Below are 21,808 nucleotides of genomic sequence, written 5' to 3'. Positions count from 1 at the left end.
CGTCCTCCGTTATGGTGGAGGATGGTTGTGTGTACAGACGAGTCCAGATGTAACATTTCCCGTTGTGTCTACAGAGCGTTATGCCCAAACCTGTGTCATGCAGAGGAATAGCGTATGGGTGGTTCCTGTGATGAGATAACTGGACGTCTGAGAACACATTTAGTTCTTTTAGTTTCTGTTCAGGGCGTGGGCCGCAGAGATCAGATTCCCGGACCAGTGGCAGTGAACGAGGACTGGCATTCAAACATAATAATGCCCGTACTCACACGGCTAAGGATGCTATATGGCTTTTCTTCAACGGCACAATATGTTCAAGAACTCACTGCCTTGGCTTACAAGGGGTATCTTCCCTTCTAGGGCATTGTGTCGGCGTTGTGTACCAAATCCCCCCAGGTGCCATTCGTGATTTGGCAGCAGAGATGCAGAGATTAAGGCAAGTCATTCCTTCATATCCATTTGAAAGACTCTATAGGTCTGTGATGCGGTACTCACTGCTTACCGAGGGCATACCCCTCATTGAGTTTTTTGCTTGGGGACCGCGCATTTCGATCTACCCAACTGGGATACGATGTCAGGTGTCAACCAAGTCAGCGAGCCTGACCACCGGATCCCGTTAGTCGCCCCTTACGACAAGCATGGGTTACCGAAGACCAATTCTATCCAGGATCTTCACAGGTTTGCGCGCATTGAGACTCGTCAATGTTATGGACATTAAACATGCTGTTCTGTCGTCTTTTTATGAATATCCTCCTATCAAAATTCACATGGAACCTTTTTTATCATCGGGTGCTTTTCCAAGGCATGTTCAATGGTGTTTTTGGTGTGAAACCTTTCACAGTTTTAGGCCAATTTGCCAGTGTATTTGGCTAGTGGAGGCCGGGCAGACCTTCCAGCGTGTGTTTCTGTGTGGCTGCGGGCAGGTGTCTTAGACTGAACCGGAATTCAGTCGACAAACATAACTGTACTTCTCACAACTATTGAACGATCCCCGGCCGCGTCATAGCAAAAGACGTTAAAATATGGTACTTGTTGGTCCCTGCCTGGCGCTCGGCATTAATTGGTACAACAAGGACTGGTCGACTCGGAGTCAGTATAATGTTTCTGAGTGGGGTATTCATGCTTTACTGCGGCATGGTATCTCAGTTGGCTAGCACTATAAAACCAGCTTAGTCTGGGCTAGTACAAGCAGCCGCACATACATACACATGCATGCACGTCGTCATATGAGCGAATTAATCTTAAGTGCGACGTTAAACCCCATTTCACCTCACCTCGCCTCTAACTGTTGAAAAGAAAGAAGAAATTGTCAGACACACACACTAACATTTTTTTAAAAATCCCAAAACATTGTTGGAAGCTAATGCTTTGGAAATATATACTCAGGCCCATAGTGTTCATTAACAAAATATGTTTTTGCAGATGGAACTGAAATATAGCTTATCTCCAGTGATGCATGGATATGGGTGACGTTTTTTTCCCTGTGGTCTCTATATGACAGATCCTACATATTGCACCCCCATACATTTGTGCATGGCACCCCCTCCCTCAACTGCACTTAGACTCAACATGTCTTTGGTACGTCTGGCAGTTTGATAACTTTTACACTAGCAGGGTTGATTTCACTTTAGAATAAGAAAGGTGTACTCTGGAAAGCTTAAGATTTATTGGTGCTACTTTGCCATAATCTAAGTATGGGAGTATATGTCAGCTATTTATTAGCGATTTTCAAGCAAAGTTTCAGACCAACTGCAGGACCACTGCAAACACCTCTCTCTGAAACAGAAGGCTCTTGATTAAGATGCAAAAAGAGGACTAACAGCAAATCGTATCTTTACCACTGATAGAATTTTCCCCAACAATGCTTTTCGCAGTACTTGAGCCTTTAAGCTAATCTGACAAATTTTAATCTATTTTTATAGCGCTGAAGGCTTAGTATATCTGTTCACAAGCGAACAAGTGTACACATAATTTATATGATGGGCACTGCCAGTTCAGTTAAGCAGTTTAGAACGGTAACTCTCTATAAAATGATGCTGGCCTTCCTGATTGTTTGATGCAGCTACTAGTTTCATGTTTCATATCGGAAACTAGGTTGGCTCATATTTGTTTGGTAAATTTGCAGAAGCTCTTTATCTTTTGAACACAGTAATGTGTTTGGTTTGGAGGCTTAACTTGAGCCTTAAGATAGATATGTTAAGATTTTGTGTTGATTCCGTGTGTGGAATAGAATCTTGAAAGTTGTCCAGATCTATACTTAAAGCCAATATGAACACGCTTGAAAATTGGAGCCATATGTTGTTTGCGCGTCCCAATCTATTATTCCAAAGGTTGGGATATTTAAAGATTCAGATAGCTACATTCTGTTATCTTTCAAGTTATAACTAGTTGCCCCTAGTTGACATTACGACCAGTTATATTCAAAACTGAAAACAAACAATGATTTGTTATTTGCCATTTGCCATGACTTCACTCATCAACAACAATGTATCGAGTTCGAATTATATTTCGTTATATTTCTTTTCCATTTCATGACACGTTAGATATTCATGAAAATGAGATCTGTGCTAGTTTTTGGAGCATAACTCCAGAGCCTTGAAATACTTCTTGCTTATACAAACCAGTCTATAGAGATGCCTGCCTGAGTTTGGTTTTACGCCGCTTTTAGCAATATTCCAGCAACATCACGGCGGGGGACTCCAGAAATGGGCTCCACACATTGCTATAGAGATGATTTGTTGCCTTTTGATAACTTGAACAATAATAACAATAACTGAACTGCACTTTTTTTTTCTTCACTGCAGTTCTAAGCTTGTAATAATTGAACCAGTAGTGGAGTATACGTAGCCAAAACTCCATTTCCGATTTACATCTAGGGTGACGGCAGCAGGCGTTGGTGTGGAGCCGTGTGCGGAGCAGCGTTTCCAAATACTTTCCTGAAGAGTTCTTCCAAGGATTACAAAACTTATAAAGACAACTTTATAAAATAACTGATTTTAAAAATTGTAATAAAACCTAATTTTGAATGCTGTTATTTACTTCGTTTTACTTTTAAATGAAAGTAAAATATACGATTTCCTCGAACCAAAAAGCGAGCATATTGTATTAAAACAAAACAGTGTTCACTAATAGTCTATATCACAACGTCTCGGCGCTTCACCAGAAGCGAGACGGCGATATTCGTGATGGGATGTGCGGTAATTGAACTCATAAACATGTATATATCAATATTGGTCAAAATCTGTGTACATGATTAGCACATTCCACACGCAGTATTACATTAGAGAACATAAGTAGGTCCTATGTCCAGTTTTCCGTATATCAACGTCACTGCACTCAGACATATGATACGCTCCTATCTAATCATGCCTAGGTTACATCATCTCGAACTACAAAAAGTTCAAAATCGGAATACACTCCAGTATGGTTACTAAATATATCTTGAAGCCTGTTTACGTGATGATTATAGTACCATTTTGGAACTGAAACGAAACGGGTTTAAGAGTTGTGGAGAATCTGTAGATCAAGGGAGGTAACTCTAAATATCTTCCCTCCGATAACATCCAGTGACATGGTTTTCTCAAGACGATTGCTTGGCTTTGGAACCCAGTTTTTGAGGGTAAAAAGAAGGACATAGGCATTTCTAAATTGCATTGGGTCTGGGTAATCACTCCAAAATTACAGAATAAGATATTACACGGACTAAACGATGCGAAAAGTGACACGGTGTCCGCCAGGTTACTAACACGTGCGCGTAATTTTGCCGGGGGTTTATGTAAATGTCTGTGATACATTTCAAATGATACTACGTTTTGGAGAGCTCCTGAAAACGATATTTGCGAACTAATGTTTGAGACTTTAACCTCCAGACACAAATATAGTTGGAACATTTGAATAATGGTTCTTTGAAGTGATGTCAGCATTGATTAAACTTGTTTTTGATATCACTTTTATCAGCTCCTTATTTGTGAATAATGTAAAAAATAAAATAATAAATAAAGAAGTTAATATCCCAAAACGTCTTTGACTTATTTGGATAAAAAAAATCAATAATAGACATATTTAGATCTCCATCTCACGTTAACATGTTTTTTGAAATGGGTAGTATACTTTAACTTTTTGTGTGCGAACACTGTCAGTTGTTTTAAGGTTTGATACTCTGATTGGATGAAATAGTTTGTGCTTGGTTCAAGTCATTCATGTTTACCGTTCATGTTTCAGTTCAGCCAATGTCGGGCTCAAAGCACAAAGAATCCTCAAGTGTTCTTTGATGTAAGTATTGACAACAAGGATGCTGGGCGTATAGTGATGGAACTCCGGGCTGATGTAGCCCCCAGAACAGCAGGTATGTAGTACTGACCTATGACTATGCTTGTCGTGAGAGGCAACAAACAGAGTCTGGTGGTCAGACTCGCTGACTTGGTTGACACATCTCACCGGTTCCCAATTGCGCAGATCGATGCTCATGTTGTTGATCACTGGATTGTCTGGTCCAGACTTTACAGATCGCCGTCATATAGCTGGTATATTGCTGAGTGTGGCGTAAAACTAAACTCACTGACCTATGAGTGATTGTATATCAACATTTCCATGTTTATTGTGGAATGTTATCTGATATGCTTTTTTATTGTGATGTTCAGTCATAATTAATTCTTTATATATACAATTATCAATTGATAATTTCTTTAAAGCCAGTTTAGACAGTTTGTTCGATGAATAAGGTCACAGCATGATACAGAATATTACCGGTAGTTACAAGTTTTGATTGATGGTAGATATGCTGGAGCATACTTGCCAGGACTAGTTGTTGATGGTGACAATCTCTAAACAGGGCTCCAGATAATTTTTTAACACCAGGAGTACGTACTCCTTATTTTGTCAATATAGGAGTACTCGAAAACTTTAAGCCTACATTTAGAGTACTGAATGGAATTTAATGATGTATCAGTAATCTTGTGTTTCGTTTCATATATGCACCACAACATTGCTAGTCTTGTGTAAACAGGTCAATATACAATAAAACAATACTTTTTCAGATAAATACGTCTGTAAATGATTCTAAGACCGTACACCATTGCCGTGGTGTGTATCTGCTACGTTTTGTAAATTATTACCTACCGTATCGTGCAATTTTTTTATCCGTGCATATGCCGATACGGCCCTTATCTGGAGCCCTGGGTGTAAGGTGTAGGCATTTTCTTCAGGACATATATTATCTCATATATTCATCAGGATAAAGAACCTTTGTTTGTTCAAGTAGAGCAATAAAAACACTATGTAAGCTTCAGATCGATATTCCTCAAACTTTCTAAAAACAGGTTTGAAATGAATTTTGTTTGCTTTTTTAAATGATGTTTTCTTTTTTTCCAGAAAATTTCCGAGCTCTGTGTACACACGAGAAAGGGTTTGGCTACAAGGGAAGCTCCTTTCATAGAATAATCCCCACTTTTGTATCCTTATTTAATTTTGATCATGTTGTTTGTTCATGTTCACACCCCACCCAGTGTTGGATACATGACTGCTACCTTGAAATGTCAAGTCAGGACAAGACAAACCGAGACTGGTGTTATGAGCAGTGCCTCAAGTTGCTGGAAAGAAAGTCATGCAGTTGCCTAACCTGACCACCCATGCCTTATACCAGTGTATAAAATAAGGCCCGTCCGACCGCCTGAAACGGGGCTAGATTTCTGACGGACAGTCTAAATTTACAGCTAGCCAGCCCGATGGTCTGGTAAAAAGTTTAGATAATATGTCGGAATTCTCTGAAAATGACTGTTGTGAATAGACTGTTAAAGAGTAGATGCATGTCTCAGGCTCATTATTCATTGTAACTGAAAACTGAGTTATTTTCTTTGGATTGTCTGGTCTGATCCGTTTTGGCTTCACTGCACTAAGGAGGCGGATGGGTAGTCTAGTGGTTGAAGCATCCATTTGTCACTAAGGAGGCAGAAGACCTAGTGGTTCGCCCAATCCACACATGGATACAATGTGTGATATTGCTGGAATATTGCTAAAAGCGACGTAAAACCAAACTCACTCCCTGCACTAAGGCCTTACAAAAGAGATGACTAAAGCTATGTTGCACAGCTGTCATCAATATTAGCAGGGATGTATTGGCAGGGGACACCAGAAGTACTCAGCAAACGTACCATATGGGGAGTCTAACCTCGGCCTTGGCTGTGACAAGCACAATCTTGGCTACTCCAACACCCCAAGGGACTATGATGGGGACCTGGAAGTAACGATGTGTGAATTTGTGTTTGTGTTCCCAAAAAAAGGAAATGGTAGAGGAACCCACACATCACCAAGCTATCATCTGATGAATACATGCCAGAGTTTTAATACAATGGATATGTCATGATTTTGTTTATGTTTTTAGATTTGCATGCACTTGTAGTCAACTGATTTTTTTTCATTTTAATTGCATAAAGCATGCCAACTGTCAAGGTTTTCAGATCCCCAGATCCTTATTTGTTTATTAGTTGTGCCTCTGTGTCTTGAATGTTCCCCTGTATTGCTTTGATCCTTAGCCTTTTGTAGGATGTACACCTGCCTTTGTGATCCTTACCTGTGTGTTAGACACCTGTCTGCCTGTTGTTGATCTGTCTTTTATCTATCTGTGTGTTAGCTGTACACCTGTCTTTGTGATCCTTATCTGTGTGTTAGCTGTACACCTGTCTTTGTGATCCTTATCTGTGTGTTAGATGTACACCTGTGCCCCTTGTATCCTTATTTGTGTGTCTGATGTGCCTCTGTGTCTGATCCTTATTTGTGTGTGTGCACCTGTCTTTGTAATGTGCACATGACTGATCCTTGTGTCTGCCTGGAGTGTGTCTGTGTCTGACCCGTATTTGTTCGCTCGTCACGCCGAAGACCCGGGTTCGATTCTCCACATGGGCATAATGTGTGAAGCCCAACTCACTCACTCACTCACTGACCCGTATTTGTGTGTCTGATGTGCCTCTGTGTCTGATCCTTATCTGCGTGTCAGATGTGCCAGGGAGGAGACTTTACCAGACATAATGGTACTGGTGGGAAGTCTATCTACGGGGAAAAGTTTGCTGACGAGAACTTTGACCTGAAGCACACTGGACCAGGTGAGACGGGAACCCAGTACTAGTTGTCTTGTAAGCAGGGTTTCACTGGATGCAAAATATTGCATCTTACAGACATAAGACCTGAAAATGGATGCAAATATTAACCTTGTAGCATCCCACCTGATGCAATAGAGAGAACTGCTGGATTACATTACATAAGATTCATCCATTATTTATTTTTGGATCAGAGGTAAAATTTTCCTGACCTTACGATTTGGTCAGGAACATCCAAATCTACACAAAGTAAACATAAGGTATTCTTCATGTATAAGTAGCTATGTTGATAAGCAAGAGTCACTTGAAGTCGTGTATGTATAGTCTACACACAAAGGTAACCCCCTGCTAAAGTATGTTAGTCATTCCTGACAAATATACAGTTGCAGAATTAAATACAAACTCCCCTCTCCTCTTCAAACAATTTCAGAATATACTGAATTATGTGCATGCAATGTTTACAGAGGCATATAGTAATGAATAGTGGAGAACAGAAAGTCCACTTGAAATGATTTGTAATCATGTGTAATAGCTGGTCATGATTCGTTGCAGGGATTCTCTCCATGGCTAATGCTGGACCGAACACAAATGGCTCTCAGTTCTTTATTTGCACAGAAAAAACAGAATGGTATGATACCACCAATTTTATGTCATATGCATTTTGTATTCATTAACAGAGCAGATGTTCATTAACATTTACAAAGTATCCCATGTACTGTATACCTGTTCATCAATCTCATGCTAGGTAACCCTGGGTTACTGCTGAACGAAACTTCGCACCCTCACAGCAGGTCATGTGACCTAAGTACAGACTGAGACATTTAGCATCATGCATTTATTGTGTTATAAGGGATTTATCTAGGTCTGCTTAGAGCTTGTTCTTCAGCCACAATTCTGCAGCAAATATCAGTAACAATTACCAAATTGGAATTATAACACAAATGCTTAGACTTATATTATGGACTGTAATGCAGATGTTAAAAGATTTCTGAATGGATGTTTTTGCAATTTTGAATAAAATAAATGAAGTTTTGCAAGGGGTCTTGTTTTTGCAACTTAGATAAATCCCTGGTCATGTTACTGTGTTGCAGGCTAGATGGGAAGCATGTTGTGTTTGGTCAGGTCACTGATGGCATGGACACTGTCAAGAAGATGGAGGTAAGACATTCTATTTTGATCGGTCTCACCAGTTCTAAGCTTGTAATAACAAAATGTTTAGATATCAATACACACTGAATTTGTTCTACCATTTCACTTGGAGATTCCTGAGTAAATGTGTTCTGTTTTTTCAAGTCAAACTGGTATGATCAACTGACTTCACAGTTGACTCAGTATCCAGGAATATATCTCCAGACTGTTCAATATATCTCATTGGCAAAAGGTATCCAAGGAGATATATCATTGTCTGATGGATGTTTTGTTGCCATTCTAATAATCTGGGTTTGAGCAGGTAGAGAACATATGGAAAAATATTTTGATGCTTCCTGTTGACATTTAATGTAGCTGGAATATTTCTGAACTCTGCAATGACCCCAACACTTGCTGATTCAAGACATGCTCCTTTAGACTGATTTAGTAAACTACCCGGTAGATATTTTTTCACAATTACTTCTTCAGGCTTGTGGTTCCCGAAATGGCACTCCAGCTAAGAGAGTTTCTATAGAAGACTGTGGGGAGGTGAAGGAGGAGTAGCAGGAAGTGACTCTAGGTGGGAATGAGTTTGTTAGATCTGGCAGCAGCAGCAGCAGCAGCAACAGCAGTAGCTTCTGGGCCTGGTCACAACGCTTGGCCCTGGAAGTAGGCCATAACAGCTTAACAGCTTGCTGTGGAAGTAACCCAGGACCAACAGCATGCTGTCACAATGCTGTAGTTGAACCAGATCGCTCGTGGAGAACGAACCTAAATACACTTCCAATGTAATCTGCAATTAACTGATGTGTTATTGAGTGAATTGTGATGATTGATCACCCTGGGAGCAAGTAATAATAGTGCTAGTGCAATCTCAGTCAAAGCTAGAGAGTATTTGTGTTTGGATCCTGTATGTGTGAATGTGCAACAGTAATCTAAAGGACTGTTCATAATTTATGGCAAGGGGGGTGATGATGATTTTATCAATGTGCATATACAATGTGACCCCCCCCCATAAAAATTAAGGTACAAAGCAAGTGACCCTCCTTGCATATCATGTACAAAATCAATGACCCCTCCCCTTCCCATATTTTTAAAGCATAATGTTGTAGTATTTTTATGTACAAAATTGCTGATCCCCCTAGTACATGTGTACAAAATTGCTGACCCCCTCCTTCCTCCCCAGAACAAACTGGTGCCCCCTTAAAATCATCATCGCCACCAAACACACACACCCACCCCAAAGCCATAAATTATGAAATTATGAACTAACTGAGTTTAGTGATTACAGCTCTGTGGTTGAGAGAAAAAAAGAATATATTTGGAATCAGTATTTGTCTTTTGTTGATGCATTTACTTGGATTGATTTGAATACAAGACATTTCTTGTACTGTCAAATATTTTCCAAAACAAGGAGTATGTGTAGGAAACTTCCTTAAAGTTGAATAAATATGCTTTATACAAGTTTGCATGCAGTAATTGGAAAATACAGGAAATTACTTTACTACAATTCAACTTAGAATGCATAACGGGAGAATTGCACTTGATCATTACAAACAAGGTAAAGAAGCGTTATCAGGGGTGGAAATAACCCATTGCCCGACGCCCGAGTCCAGTGTTTTTTTTGGTTGGGCAAGCAAATTTGTATATCACACTGTACCGGTGTCCAGTTGACTTTCCAATATTAATTATGTTGTTTATTTAAAAAATCAACAATCAGTATAGTGGAAAAATTATCAGTGCAAGTGATTTTACATGTGCCAATGTACCGGAGCTCACTAGCAATTTTAAAGTTATTTCCACCCCTGGTTATATGGAGCATGGTGTACACAGTCTTGCAGAAACAGCACTTAGATATGAATATTGATAAATGTTAATCTGCTGAAAATGTGGAGACATACTTTGTGTTTGTGAGGAGGAAAACATTGCACTTGTGGTCAAAATGTCTCTGTAATTTCATTTAATATGATGGAGTTTGGTGTGCTGGTGCTATGATTTCTTTCTCTTGAGGAGGGTCTTTTCCAGCCCCATCATCGGAGCCTCAAATGCAAGAGATGTCACATATGCTATGATGTAGGTAGCTGTCAGGTTGCCAAAGAACGTCCATATCTGAAACAAAGTAATTTAATATTAATTTTACGTCACTTCAGTCAAAGATTTTTTTATGTTGGAACCCGAGTCATTGTTGTTTTATTTCCATGCTAAGACATTGTATTGATTACTTTTTTACCATATTTTGTCCCCCCAAAATAGGTTTATTTGTCGAAGTATGTGAAATGAAATCATGTTTGTTTAAGCAATTTCTGAATGAAACTTGTGATTCTTTCCTTAGTTACACATTGCTGCCTACAGTGATCCATTTCGAAGGTCTTTTTAAGGGGTGTCGTTTACATGTTTTCGGTCCAATGATCAGGATACTGAATTGTTTCAGCTAAAGGTATTGTTCGCTGAAATAAATGCCCCCTTCACAATGTTCTTAAGTGAACACTACTTCATTCTGGGTTGGACAGGCAGCTAACCTTCATGGCAAGGTGTCTGAAAGAGAGCCTAGCACGGCTATATACCATTAAAAAAAAGTAGGAGATGCTCCATTTTGCGAGCATACCACTAGCCAATGCCAATGCATGTGAGAACAGTAACAAATATCCATACAGATGAAACATTTCCAAATGGAATGGAATAAATTGTCACATTTTCCCTTAATTTCTCTTCATCATCTGTTTCCTCCTTGGCTTCATCACTTGCATTTTATCAATCTTGTAAATCTAGTATCCCCTACTTTTTGTGGATGGTATATGAAAAACAGATAATATCCGGGTATCTACAGCACAAGAAGATTTAGAACAACTGAAGTGTTTCCCACAACTGTCACAAGAAGCTTCACACATATGCCACTTACCACATCTAATGTAGAGAAGGAATAGAGCTGCTGTCGACCGTAGTAGTAGATGTACATCATGACGGGGTGGACAAGGTAGCAGGTGTAGGTGAGACGACTCAAGGGGATGAGGGCACGCCAGGACAGCAGGGTGTTCACGAAGCCTGAAAGACAAGTGTACAAATAAGCCAGACTGTTGTCTATTTAACGTAACGATTTGCTGATCAGCAGAATGGCCTATATCCTATGAATTTGTGTCCCGAATCTTCCTTTTGCCACATTGCCATAACATGACGGGGTTTGAGATTACTTGCTTCTCTCCACACATAGATACTTGGACATGAATGATGTTACCAACAAGAAGGGGCAGGCAAAGTTCACGTTTAGAGGTTTTGATACATTCATTGAGAACGATCCCAAGCTCAGTTAAACACAGGCAGAGTATTTGTTGTTTAACGGCACACACACGACTACTGGTTTATGGTGGGGGACTGAGTAAATAAGTTTGGACCAGACCATCCAGAGAGAAACAATTAGACCAGACAATCCAATGAAAAACAATCGACAGCACCAGGGTGCATTGACACGCTATCATCCAAGTCCCAATGTCTGCCTTCTACCAAAGGTTGCTGGGGACATTCTAACCGTAGCGTTTACAGCCATGGTTGTCCTGTCGCTGTTTAACATTTGACAAGGCTGTCCTTGAACAACACCAGTGAGAGATCCCTACCTCCATTCCCAGTTGCACATGCAAACACCACCCACGCTACACATCCTCCCCAAGCAGTCCTGTGCATGGCGTTGTAGAATGCGGCTTCGTCGACGGTGAGAGGGTGTCCATTGGTATCGTTGTAAAGGCCATACAACACCGCAAGGGAGACGGCCGTCGCTGTGGCCCATCCTAACAAATTTACAGCCTGTAACAACGGTAATGACGTTACTGAATACCACTGTGAACTCCATTTTGGTCGGTACAAAATATTGTAAATCTAAAACACAATCCCACAATACAAAACCAAAACGTCCTCAAGACGACTTCATTGATCTAATACAAGGAACGTCTGCGTGAAGAATAGAAGACTGATGGTTCCACCCACGTCCAAACGTGGGACGTAGAAGAGATAGCAGAGCAAGCATACGCACGCACACATGTATCTGTCAAAGTGCAATAAGTTTTAAGGCTAGGTGTTCCCTTGATGAACGGCGAATACATCAAACAACATGTGTACAAGCCGACAAAGCATGGCTTACAACATGGTCATTACATACAGGTTTAAGACAACATACACAACTACAGCCCACAGCAACATCTACGACAAAAACCGTATAACGAGACCGCCTCCGTGGTGTAGTGGTTAGAGCGTCCGCCCGGAGAGCAGAAGGTTGCGGGTTCGATCCCCGACCGCGTCATACCAAAAGACGTTAAAATATGGTACTTGTTGGTCCCTGCCTGGCGCTCGGCATTAATCGGTACAACAAGGACTGATCGGCTCGGAGTCAGTATAATGTGTCTGAGTAGGGTATCCATGCTTCACTGCGGCATGGTATCTCAGGGGGGCTAGCACTATAAAACCAGCTTCAGTCTGGGCTAGTACAAGCAGCCGCACATACACACACACACACGCATGTACGTCGTCATATGAGCGAAATATTCTCAAGCACAGCGTTAAATCCAATTTGACCTCACCTCACCATATAACGAACAACACGTGTGCAACAAATAACGCACAGGCGCAGACCAACACGGACAACCATTACCTATGAAAAATAGCACATGTACTTCACTTAATAAGTGTTCGATCTCTTGTTTCGAGAACGGTGATGGAATCTTGCTTAAATATGTCGCACAAATATAACCAAATGTATTTCATTACTTAAAGCCGGCGAAAGCGTGAATATGTGAGGATGGGAAGGGACAAAGTACAGGGTTGATAAGTGTGAGACTAGTCAAGGATTGTATCCTCTGATGAGTGTAGATATGTAATCTTTTCACCTGATGGCCGTCAACGTGTATACAGACATGAAGGAGAGATTGTCATACGAGTGAGTTAAGTTTTACGCCGATTTTAGCAATATTCCAGCAATATCACGTCACCAGAAATGGGCTTCGCCCGTGAACATTTTCTGCCTTGTTTTAGTGTATTTTTTACCCGCCTAAACACATCTCTCATTATTTTAATATCTTGAGCCGGAAAAATGTGTTGTTGTTTTCTTCACCAGTTTCATGCAGTATCGTACAGTTCCGTGGGCCTTACAGACTACTTTGACTCACCTTGGACATTTTATACTTGCAGTCGGTCTTGTAGAGCAGGTAGCCAACCCACAGACCCACGATGTAGGGCCCGATACGGGTGTAGGGTTTGAAGTAGTATTTGTCCATATACACCAGAGTCTTACTGCGTGGAAATAACATTATATGTAGTATATGTCTGTATCAGTTTGACCAATGAGTTGAATGACGTACGCTTGGTCAATATATATCATTATCACACAGACCAGAGACAATTAACACTATTCTGTATATGTCTTATCTTTTTGACCAACGTCATATATCGTTGTTCTGAATATATCTTTATTATTTTTACCAACGACAAATATATTTGGTCCGAATACATCTATCAGTTTGAGCAATGACAAAAAGCATTAGCCAGTAGATGGCTGTATCACTTTGACGGACGACACATATCATTGTTTTGTTCACACCTTTAACAAAAACATCTACAAAGTAATCAACATTAAATCATTGTTTTCACTTCTATTAAATATATTTATTAAGGTACATAGTAGGGGTGCATTTTGTATTTTATATCAGTGTTATCTAGTTTCGGCCCATCGTCCTGTAAACCAGCAGTAATTACAAACCGGTACAAATCGCATTCAGCTATTATAGGAATGACTTCGGAATGCTACCCACCCAGGGTTGGTTAACATGCTGGCAGGGAGGCCGTAATGTTTGGAGGTGATGCCGGAGGTGATGAACGTCGTCAGCAGGAACGTCATTGCCGACGCAGTCCCTGCCGTCCAGGAACTAGAACACGCAGTTTGGTGTTTACTATACTGATGTTTGGGATGATGTTAGTTGATGAAAACTTAAATCATATTCGGGCGATATAATGGTTTCAAAATGTTGGCTCGTCTTAATGCCTACATTGGTATAACGCGTAAACCCAGTTGTTTGTAAGTCCCATGTGTCTGGAAGGGTTATACATAGTTAAGTTCCACTAGACACTTGACACAGGGTTATATGTGACTTACTGGAAGAACGGCATGAAGACGAGGGGGCTGAGGATGTAGAACTGCATGTCGTTCGACAGGTACCAGGACCAACCCATGCACTGGAACAACACAGCAGGCATAACAGAAATAACGCTACACACGGGTACCCAGAATACGACGAGGTCATACGCTGAAAGAAAACGTAGCTAAAACATAACCGAAGCATCACGTGACACAAGTCAGTTTCAGCTCATACACTGAAACATCGCCAGACGCACGTCAGTACAAATTCATGCACTGAAACACGAAACACGTACCGGGACTGCACGCCTTTAAACCCAGGGCTTAATTACCAATTTTTGCCTGTTTTAACAAGGTAACATTTGACTTGAACTTAAGCCCAGGGCTTAAAAACGAAAAAAAAACCTTCAAGAAGGTTTGAAGTAGACACAGTGTGTTTGCCATAATGGTTAAGATGATCGCACTGAGATTAAAATTTGGCTGTCCAAAAATTCACCTATTTTAGATGTCTAACGTGTTTTGTAAATATGAAATCCCCTAGTAGCACTAAGTGTGCAATATTGATTGAAACTTTCCATGTAAACACGTTTCAGTAATCATCCGGTAAGGGAGATCACTCCATTTTCATAATCGTATTTACGCCCATGGGCTTAAAAACGTTATGTGTTTTGTTGATAAGCCCACGGGCTAAATAAATACGAGCAGTCCCGGTATGTCGTAACCAGTTAATGCACTGAAACATCTGCATCAGCAGACGCCAGTCAGTACTAGTTCATGCACTGAAATAGCACCAGACGCACGTCAGTACTAGTTCATGCACTGATATATGAGCAGACGCACGTCAGTACTAGTTCATGCACTGAAATATCACCAGACGCACGGCAGTACTAGTTCATGCACTGAAATATCACCAGACGCAGGTCAGGACTAGTTCATGCACTGAAATATCAGCAGACGCACGTCAGTACTAGTTCATGCACTGAAATATCACCAGACGCACGGCAGTACTAGTTCATGCATTGAAATATCAGCAGACGCACGTCAGTACTAGTTCATGCATTGAAATATCAGCAGACGCACGTCAGTACTAGTTCATGCACTGAAATATCAGCAGACGCACGTCAGTACTAGTTCATGCACTGAAATATCACCAGACGCAGGTCAGGACTAGTTCATGCACTGAATTATCACCAGACGCACGTCAGTACTAGTTCATGCATTGAAATATCAGCAGACGCACGTCAGTACTAGTTCATGCACTGAAATATCACCAGACGCACATCAGTACTAGTTCATGCATTGAAATATCATCAGACGCACGTCAGTACTAGTTCATGCACTGAAATATCAGCAGACGCACGTCAGTACTAGTTCATGCACTGAAATAGCACCAGACGCACGGCAGTACTAGTTCATGCATTGAAATATCAGCAGACGCACGCCAGTACTAGTTCGTGCACTGAAATAGCACCAGACGCACGTCAGTACTAGATCATGCGCTGAAATATTACCAGACGCACGTCAGTACTAGTTCATGCACTGAAACATCACCAGACGCACGTCAGTACTAGTTCATGCACTGAAATATCACCAGACGCACGTCATTACTAGTTCATGCACTGAAACATCACCAGACGCACGTCAGTACTAGTTCATGTACTGAAACATCACCAGACGCACGTCAGTACTAGTTCATGCACTGAAACATCACCAGACGCACGTCAGTACTAGTTCATGTACTGAAACATCACCAGACGCACGTCAGTACTAGTTCATGCACTGAAACATCACCAGACGCACGTCAGTACTAGTTCATGCACTGAAACATCACCAGACGCCGGCTCAAGCCAGTTCAAACAACGCAATAAGCATGTAAGTACAATTCCACTACAAAATGGAAAATACTAATTTTTCAAATCGATGTTCAAGTATTTCTATTAAGATGAGCAGTAAACACCCACTGAGATATCCTTACCAGATTCTCTATGTCGAGGATATTGTTGATGTAGAGGAGGTTGCCCCACCATTGTTTGCAGTTGGTAGGTTCAATGCCGGCCTGAGGCCACAGTGGTCCTTCTCCCCAGTGATTGAACAGTGGGACGTACACCATGATGACCAGCATATACGCAGGGGTCAGCCTGCCACCAAGGACATAGGTCAACATGTTGCCTGAACACTAATCTAACAGTCTATGGGGTGGAATAACTTGGATTAAAAGCCTTCGGTTCCATACCTTGGTACAATGTATAAACCCATTTCTGGAGTCCACTGCCGCGCTATTGCCGAAATATTTCTAAAGCTGTGTAAAATCGTATTGGTTCACGTGTTGTATAGTACAGTGCTTACCTCCAGAATCTGTGGAAGTAGAACATGAACCAGTTGATTTTGCCCTTGTTGCGGGACAGCTCCTTCAGCACCAGGTAAGCTACCAGAAGACCGCTGCCAGAATACAGCATGGAACAATTACTGTTATACTATTAAAGACTGACATGATAAGACCTTTTGATGCAAAGCTAACATAATATACCTTTTGATGTGTTCAACAATACAGTCTCACTCACCCTGTGAAATGGTGGACCGTCTGTTGTATCATGCCATCAGTCAAAGAGCAACGCGTCATGATACCATAGGTTTACCGCACGCTCGTTACGTTAACCAGGCTTCATATGAAAGGGTGGGATATCCTATTATACGATAAATAGATGAAGGAGCTTCTACCTCTTAAAGTCTTCCAAACTATCGTAATACTCAAGTAGGTGGCAGCGTTTATTGCCACGCACCATGAGATACAGTAACAATCACGTGCTTAGAAAGGCAAGGCCTGCGTTTTTCCAGGTTATGGAAGTTTATGAACCGCGCCGAGGACATTTCGAGCTACATAGCGATGTTTGTCTATTCTCTGTTTCTATCAGTATTTATTAGCTATATGAAGATATACTGACAGTATGTAATTATGTTTTTATCGGTTGTTAAGTGCAGTGGGAACTGAAATGAGGAAGGTGCTTTGGAGCTCGAAGTGTCTTACTTGTTGACATATGATGTGACTTACCTGGGATATGATGTGACTTACCTGCGTTATGATGTGACTTACCTGGGATATGATGTGACTTACCTGGGATATGATGTGACTTACTTGAGATATGATGTAACTTACCTGACATATGACGTGACTTAAGTGGGATATCATGTGACCTTCCTGAGGTATGATGTGACTTAAGTGGGAAATGATGTGACTTAAGTGGGATATGCAGATAGCTGTCCAACTTAACAACCCCGAGTGAGCCCGTTCTGATCTAAGATCTGATCTAAGCAGGGCTTACCTGAGAGTGAAGAAAGTGTCTACAGCCACGGTGGCGTTGGCAATGGCTTGGAACGACCAGTGCTTTAAAGCCCTTGGAAGGTAGGAAGCCGCATTTTCTAAAACAGGAAGACAAAAGTTACATATGATATATAAGGCGCAATGTGCACGCACGCACGCACGCACGCACGCACGCACACACGCACACACACACACACACACACACACGTCACGCCACACATATACAGAGATGCCAATGTTCAGCGATGTTTCCTTGACACCAGCTTGAGCCGACAAACCAAGGATCATGTTTTGCTCGATCTGGGATTCGAACCTCCGACCAGCAGATACAGAAGTTAAAGGAGGGCACAACAAATGATATCAACATAACAACTATAAAGTAAAAGAGTTGGACGCACGTGAGGCTCCAGTAGCGAAAGCCAAGGAGTGTCCGAGGATGACCCAGGTCATGCTGAAGAACCTGATCCCGTGGATGCTGGAGATGGATCCCGGGGGCTGGGACAGGGACAACAGTTTGACGGTGTTGGTGTACACAGAGAAGGACAGCAACATCTGAGCGGCAACACCTACAACACAATCACCGTTTTTAGCAGCTTTTAGCAATATCAGTAATATCAATTTAAATAGTATGACGGTGGGCACACCAAAAATGAGTTTCACATTTTCGACGGATATTGAGAAACCAGCTTTGGCGGGTCGAGCGAATGCTTTCCCCACTAGGCTACCCCACCGCAACAGACATTTATAAGTAATATTATCACCGTGACATTATAACTTGATTCTTTAACCGTAACATTCTTTTGCATTATGATGACCATAACAGTATGATGTAATAATATTACCGTAACATTATGGCGTTCATTATCACCGTAGCATTAACATGTAATTCTGTAAGCGTTACATTCCTAAGATATACTATGACTGAGTACAATCTTCATCCTTTACCTTAATGCAATACAACTGAATAAAACATAACATTCGCAAACATTATCGACAGCTGTAATAGGTGAACAGTGAACGCACACACACGAAGCAAAGATTTCATCTTCTCTGGGCCTACCTGTTGTCCGAGACAGTTGCTGCGACGCTGTTTGTCCTTCAACAGAGGTGTCGTCTCTATGGACTGCGATGTGTCCTTGATGTTGACCGTGGTCCCCACATCTCCTGCTGCTTGTTGTTTCTCCATCTCCCATTTCGGCATCTGCACCCACACGATGTCGTACATCGTGGCCGTTACCATCACCGTCACAAACAGTGACAGGACCAACCTGTAGGGAAATGATTGTGACGAGCTTTACGAGGGTATGTGTTACTTCCGGTATACAAAACAGAAACCAAACTGGGAGATTCCCGATATGACGTATTTCCTGTTTACGCTACAGGAGATTCTGCAGCCCACTGATGGTGTCACGTCCAGATGTCTGGGATTTCACCCTGTGCTGTCAACCATTGGTGTACGAAGCTAGATTACATATATATATATGGTTGGAATATGCACCGTAACATAACATTAAGTCAGGATTCAGCGTACTCACAGTACAATGATGGCGTTGGCGTTGTAGTCTTGTGTCTTCTTCTGGCAGACGGTGGATCCCACCCTGAGGCTGGTATTGGCTGTCTCCAGCACTGGGGACAGATCACCATGATATTGTACAGACAACTCGCCATACAGAATTACAAGCGACTCACAATATGTACAGTTTTACAGTGAATTACTATACAACACTGAAGGCTCTCAGCTTGAGGCTGGTATTGACTCTATCCAGCACTGGGGACAGAACGCCATGGTATTGTACAGGCGACTCACCATATCGCCCTTAAAGGCCAATCACTACACAGTCCTAAAGACGACTCACTAAACATGAAAAAAAACTTGCAGGTAGCTCACTATACAGCCTTACAAGCATCTCAACAAGACAGGTTTACGTGATCTGAGAGAGAACGAAGTTGACATTCCTACCTGCATTGAGAAGGGCAGTGACATCAGCTTCTGAGCAAGTGCTAGGAAAACAGACGCCGATCTTGATTCCAGGACTTGTTCCTCCAAACCCCGCGGTCTGGAGAAGATGTTAAAGGTTTTTGTATACAGTGAATATCTGGGTAGTCATAAAAGTGATTCATTACACAGCCCTTGGGCAAATAACTACATCTTGACAGCAAATTAGTTATACAGCCCAAGCGGGATAACTAAACGGCCTAAGGCAAATTACTATGCCGCTTTACTGGAGACTCAGTATACAGCTTTACTGGAGACTCAGTAAACAGCCTTACTGGAGACTCAGTATACAGCTTTACTGGAGACTCAGTATACAGCCTTACTGGAGACTCAGTATACAGCTTTACTGGAGACTCAGTAAACAGCTTTACTGGAGACTCAGTATACAGCTTTACTGGAGACTCAGTATACAGCCTTACTGGAGACTCAGTATACAGCTTTACTGGAGACTCAGTATACAGCCTCACTGGAGACTCAGTATACAGCTGTACTGGAGACTCAGTATACAGCCTCACTGGAGACTCAGTATACAGCCTTACTGGAGACTCAGTAAACAGCCTCGCTGGAGACTCAGTATACAGCCTCGCTGGAGACTCAGTATACAGCCTTACTGGAGACTCAGTAAACAGCCTCGCTGGAGACTCAGTATACAGCCTTACTGGAGACTCAGTAAACAGCCTCGCTGGAGACTCAGTATACAGCTTTACTGGAGACTCAGTAAACAGCCTCACTGGAGACTCAGTAAACAGCCTTACTGGAGACTCAGTATACAGCTTTACTGGAGACTCAGTAAACAGCCTCACTGGAGACTCAGTATACAGCTTTACTGGAGACTCAGTAAACAGCCTCCTGGAGACTCAGTAAACAGCCTTACTGGAGACTCAGTATACAGCTTTACTGGAGACTCAGTAAACAGCCTCACTGGAGACTCAGTATACAGCTTTACTGGAGACTCAGTATACAGCCTCACTGGAGACTCAGTATACAGCTTTACTGGAGACTCAGTATACAGCCTCGCTGGAGACTCAGTATACAGCCTCACTGGAGACTCAGTAAACAGCCTTACTGGAGACTCAGTATACAGCTTTACTGGAGACTCAGTATACAGCCTCGCTGGAGACTCAGTATACAGCCTCCCTTGAGACTCAGTAAACAGCCTCGCCGGAGACTCAGTATACAGCCTTACTGGAGACTCAGTATACAGCCTCACTGGAGACTCAGTATACAGCCTCCCTTGAGACTCAGTAAACAGCCTCGCCGGAGACTCAGTATACAGCCTTACTGGAGACTCAGTATACAGCCTCGCTGGAGACTCAGTATACAGCCTCACTGGAGACTCAGTATACAGCCTCACTGGAGACTCAGTATACAGCCTCACTGGAGACTCAGTATACAGCCTCACTGGAGACTCAGTATACAGCCTCACTGGAGACTCAGAATACAGCCTCGCTGGAGACTCAGTATACAGCCTCGCTGGAGACTCAGTATACAGCCTCACTGGAGACTCAGTATACAGCCTTACTCGAGACTCAGTAAACAGCCTCGCTGGAGACTCAGTATACAGCCTCACTGGAGACTCAGTATACAGCCTCCCTTGAGACTCAGTAAACAGCCTCGCCGGAGACTCAGTATACAGCCTCACTGGAGACTCAGTATACAGCCTCACTGGAGACTCAGTATACAGCCTTACTGGAGACTCAGTATACAGCCTCGCTGGAGACTCAGTATACAGCCTCACTGGAGACTCAGTATACAGCCTCACTGGAGACTCAGTATACAGCCTCACTGGAGACTCAGTATACAGCCTCACTGGAGACTCAGTATACAGCCTCGCTGGAGACTCAGTATACAGCCTCGCTGGAGACTCAGTATACAGCCTCGCTGGAGACTCAGTATACAGCCTCACTGGAGACTCAGTATACAGCCTTACTGGAGACTCAGTAAACAGCCTCGCTGGAGACTCAGTATACAGCCTCACTGGAGACTCAGTATACAGCCTCCCTTGAGACTCAGTAAACAGCCTCGCCGGAGACTCAGTATACAGCCTCACTGGAGACTCAGTATACAGCCTCACTGGAGACTCAGTATACAGCCTTACTGGAGACTCAGTATACAGCCTCGCTGGAGACTCAGTATACAGCCTTACTGGAGACTCAGTATAC

At 42.1% G+C, this 21,808-nt stretch overlaps 2 protein-coding genes across 4 annotated transcripts; one reads left to right on the top strand and one right to left on the bottom strand.

The window, feature by feature from the left end:
• Positions 1 to 3,142: 3,142 nt before the first annotated feature.
• LOC124267556 (peptidyl-prolyl cis-trans isomerase-like) lies at positions 3,143 to 9,019 on the top strand. 3 transcript variants are annotated; one of them, XR_006896062.1, is made up of 8 exons: positions 3,522 to 3,616; positions 4,219 to 4,342; positions 5,368 to 5,447; positions 6,989 to 7,094; positions 7,641 to 7,716; positions 8,180 to 8,246; positions 8,706 to 8,858; positions 8,890 to 9,019. XR_006896062.1 is itself a non-coding variant. In XM_046702512.1 (7 exons), exons 1-7 carry the CDS (start codon positions 3,183 to 3,185, stop codon positions 8,778 to 8,780), a joined length of 540 nt encoding a protein of 179 aa, XP_046558468.1. In that variant the 5' UTR covers positions 3,143 to 3,182; the 3' UTR covers positions 8,781 to 9,019. The 3 variants fall into 3 exon arrangements, 2 of the variants coding, with proteins under 2 accessions (XP_046558468.1, XP_046558457.1); XM_046702512.1 differs by lacking the exon at positions 3,522 to 3,616 and adding an exon at positions 3,143 to 3,194 and having other exon boundaries at positions 8,706 to 9,019; XM_046702501.1 differs by having other exon boundaries at positions 8,706 to 9,019.
• Positions 9,020 to 9,946: 927 nt separating this feature from the next.
• On the bottom strand, positions 9,947 to 19,685 carry LOC124267550 (nose resistant to fluoxetine protein 6-like). Its single transcript, XM_046702487.1, has 13 exons — positions 19,611 to 19,685; positions 19,186 to 19,276; positions 18,711 to 18,918; positions 18,049 to 18,216; positions 17,652 to 17,748; positions 16,678 to 16,770; positions 16,307 to 16,469; positions 14,350 to 14,429; positions 14,009 to 14,122; positions 13,367 to 13,490; positions 11,825 to 12,011; positions 11,116 to 11,258; positions 9,947 to 10,325 (listed from the first exon to the last, which is right to left on the bottom strand). Exons 3-13 carry the CDS (start codon positions 18,841 to 18,843, stop codon positions 10,206 to 10,208), a joined length of 1,422 nt encoding a protein of 473 aa, XP_046558443.1. The 5' UTR covers positions 18,844 to 18,918; positions 19,186 to 19,276; positions 19,611 to 19,685; the 3' UTR covers positions 9,947 to 10,205.
• Between the last annotated feature and the right edge of the window lie 2,123 nt (positions 19,686 to 21,808).

Source organism: Haliotis rubra, unplaced genomic scaffold, assembly GCF_003918875.1.
Source record: "Haliotis rubra isolate DU_JTF1 unplaced genomic scaffold, ASM391887v1 Scf1005, whole genome shotgun sequence".
Taxonomy (NCBI): domain Eukaryota; kingdom Metazoa; phylum Mollusca; class Gastropoda; order Lepetellida; family Haliotidae; genus Haliotis; species Haliotis rubra.
The sequence above is the reverse complement of the archived record's forward strand: the minus strand, read 5'-3'. Positions and strand labels throughout refer to the sequence as shown.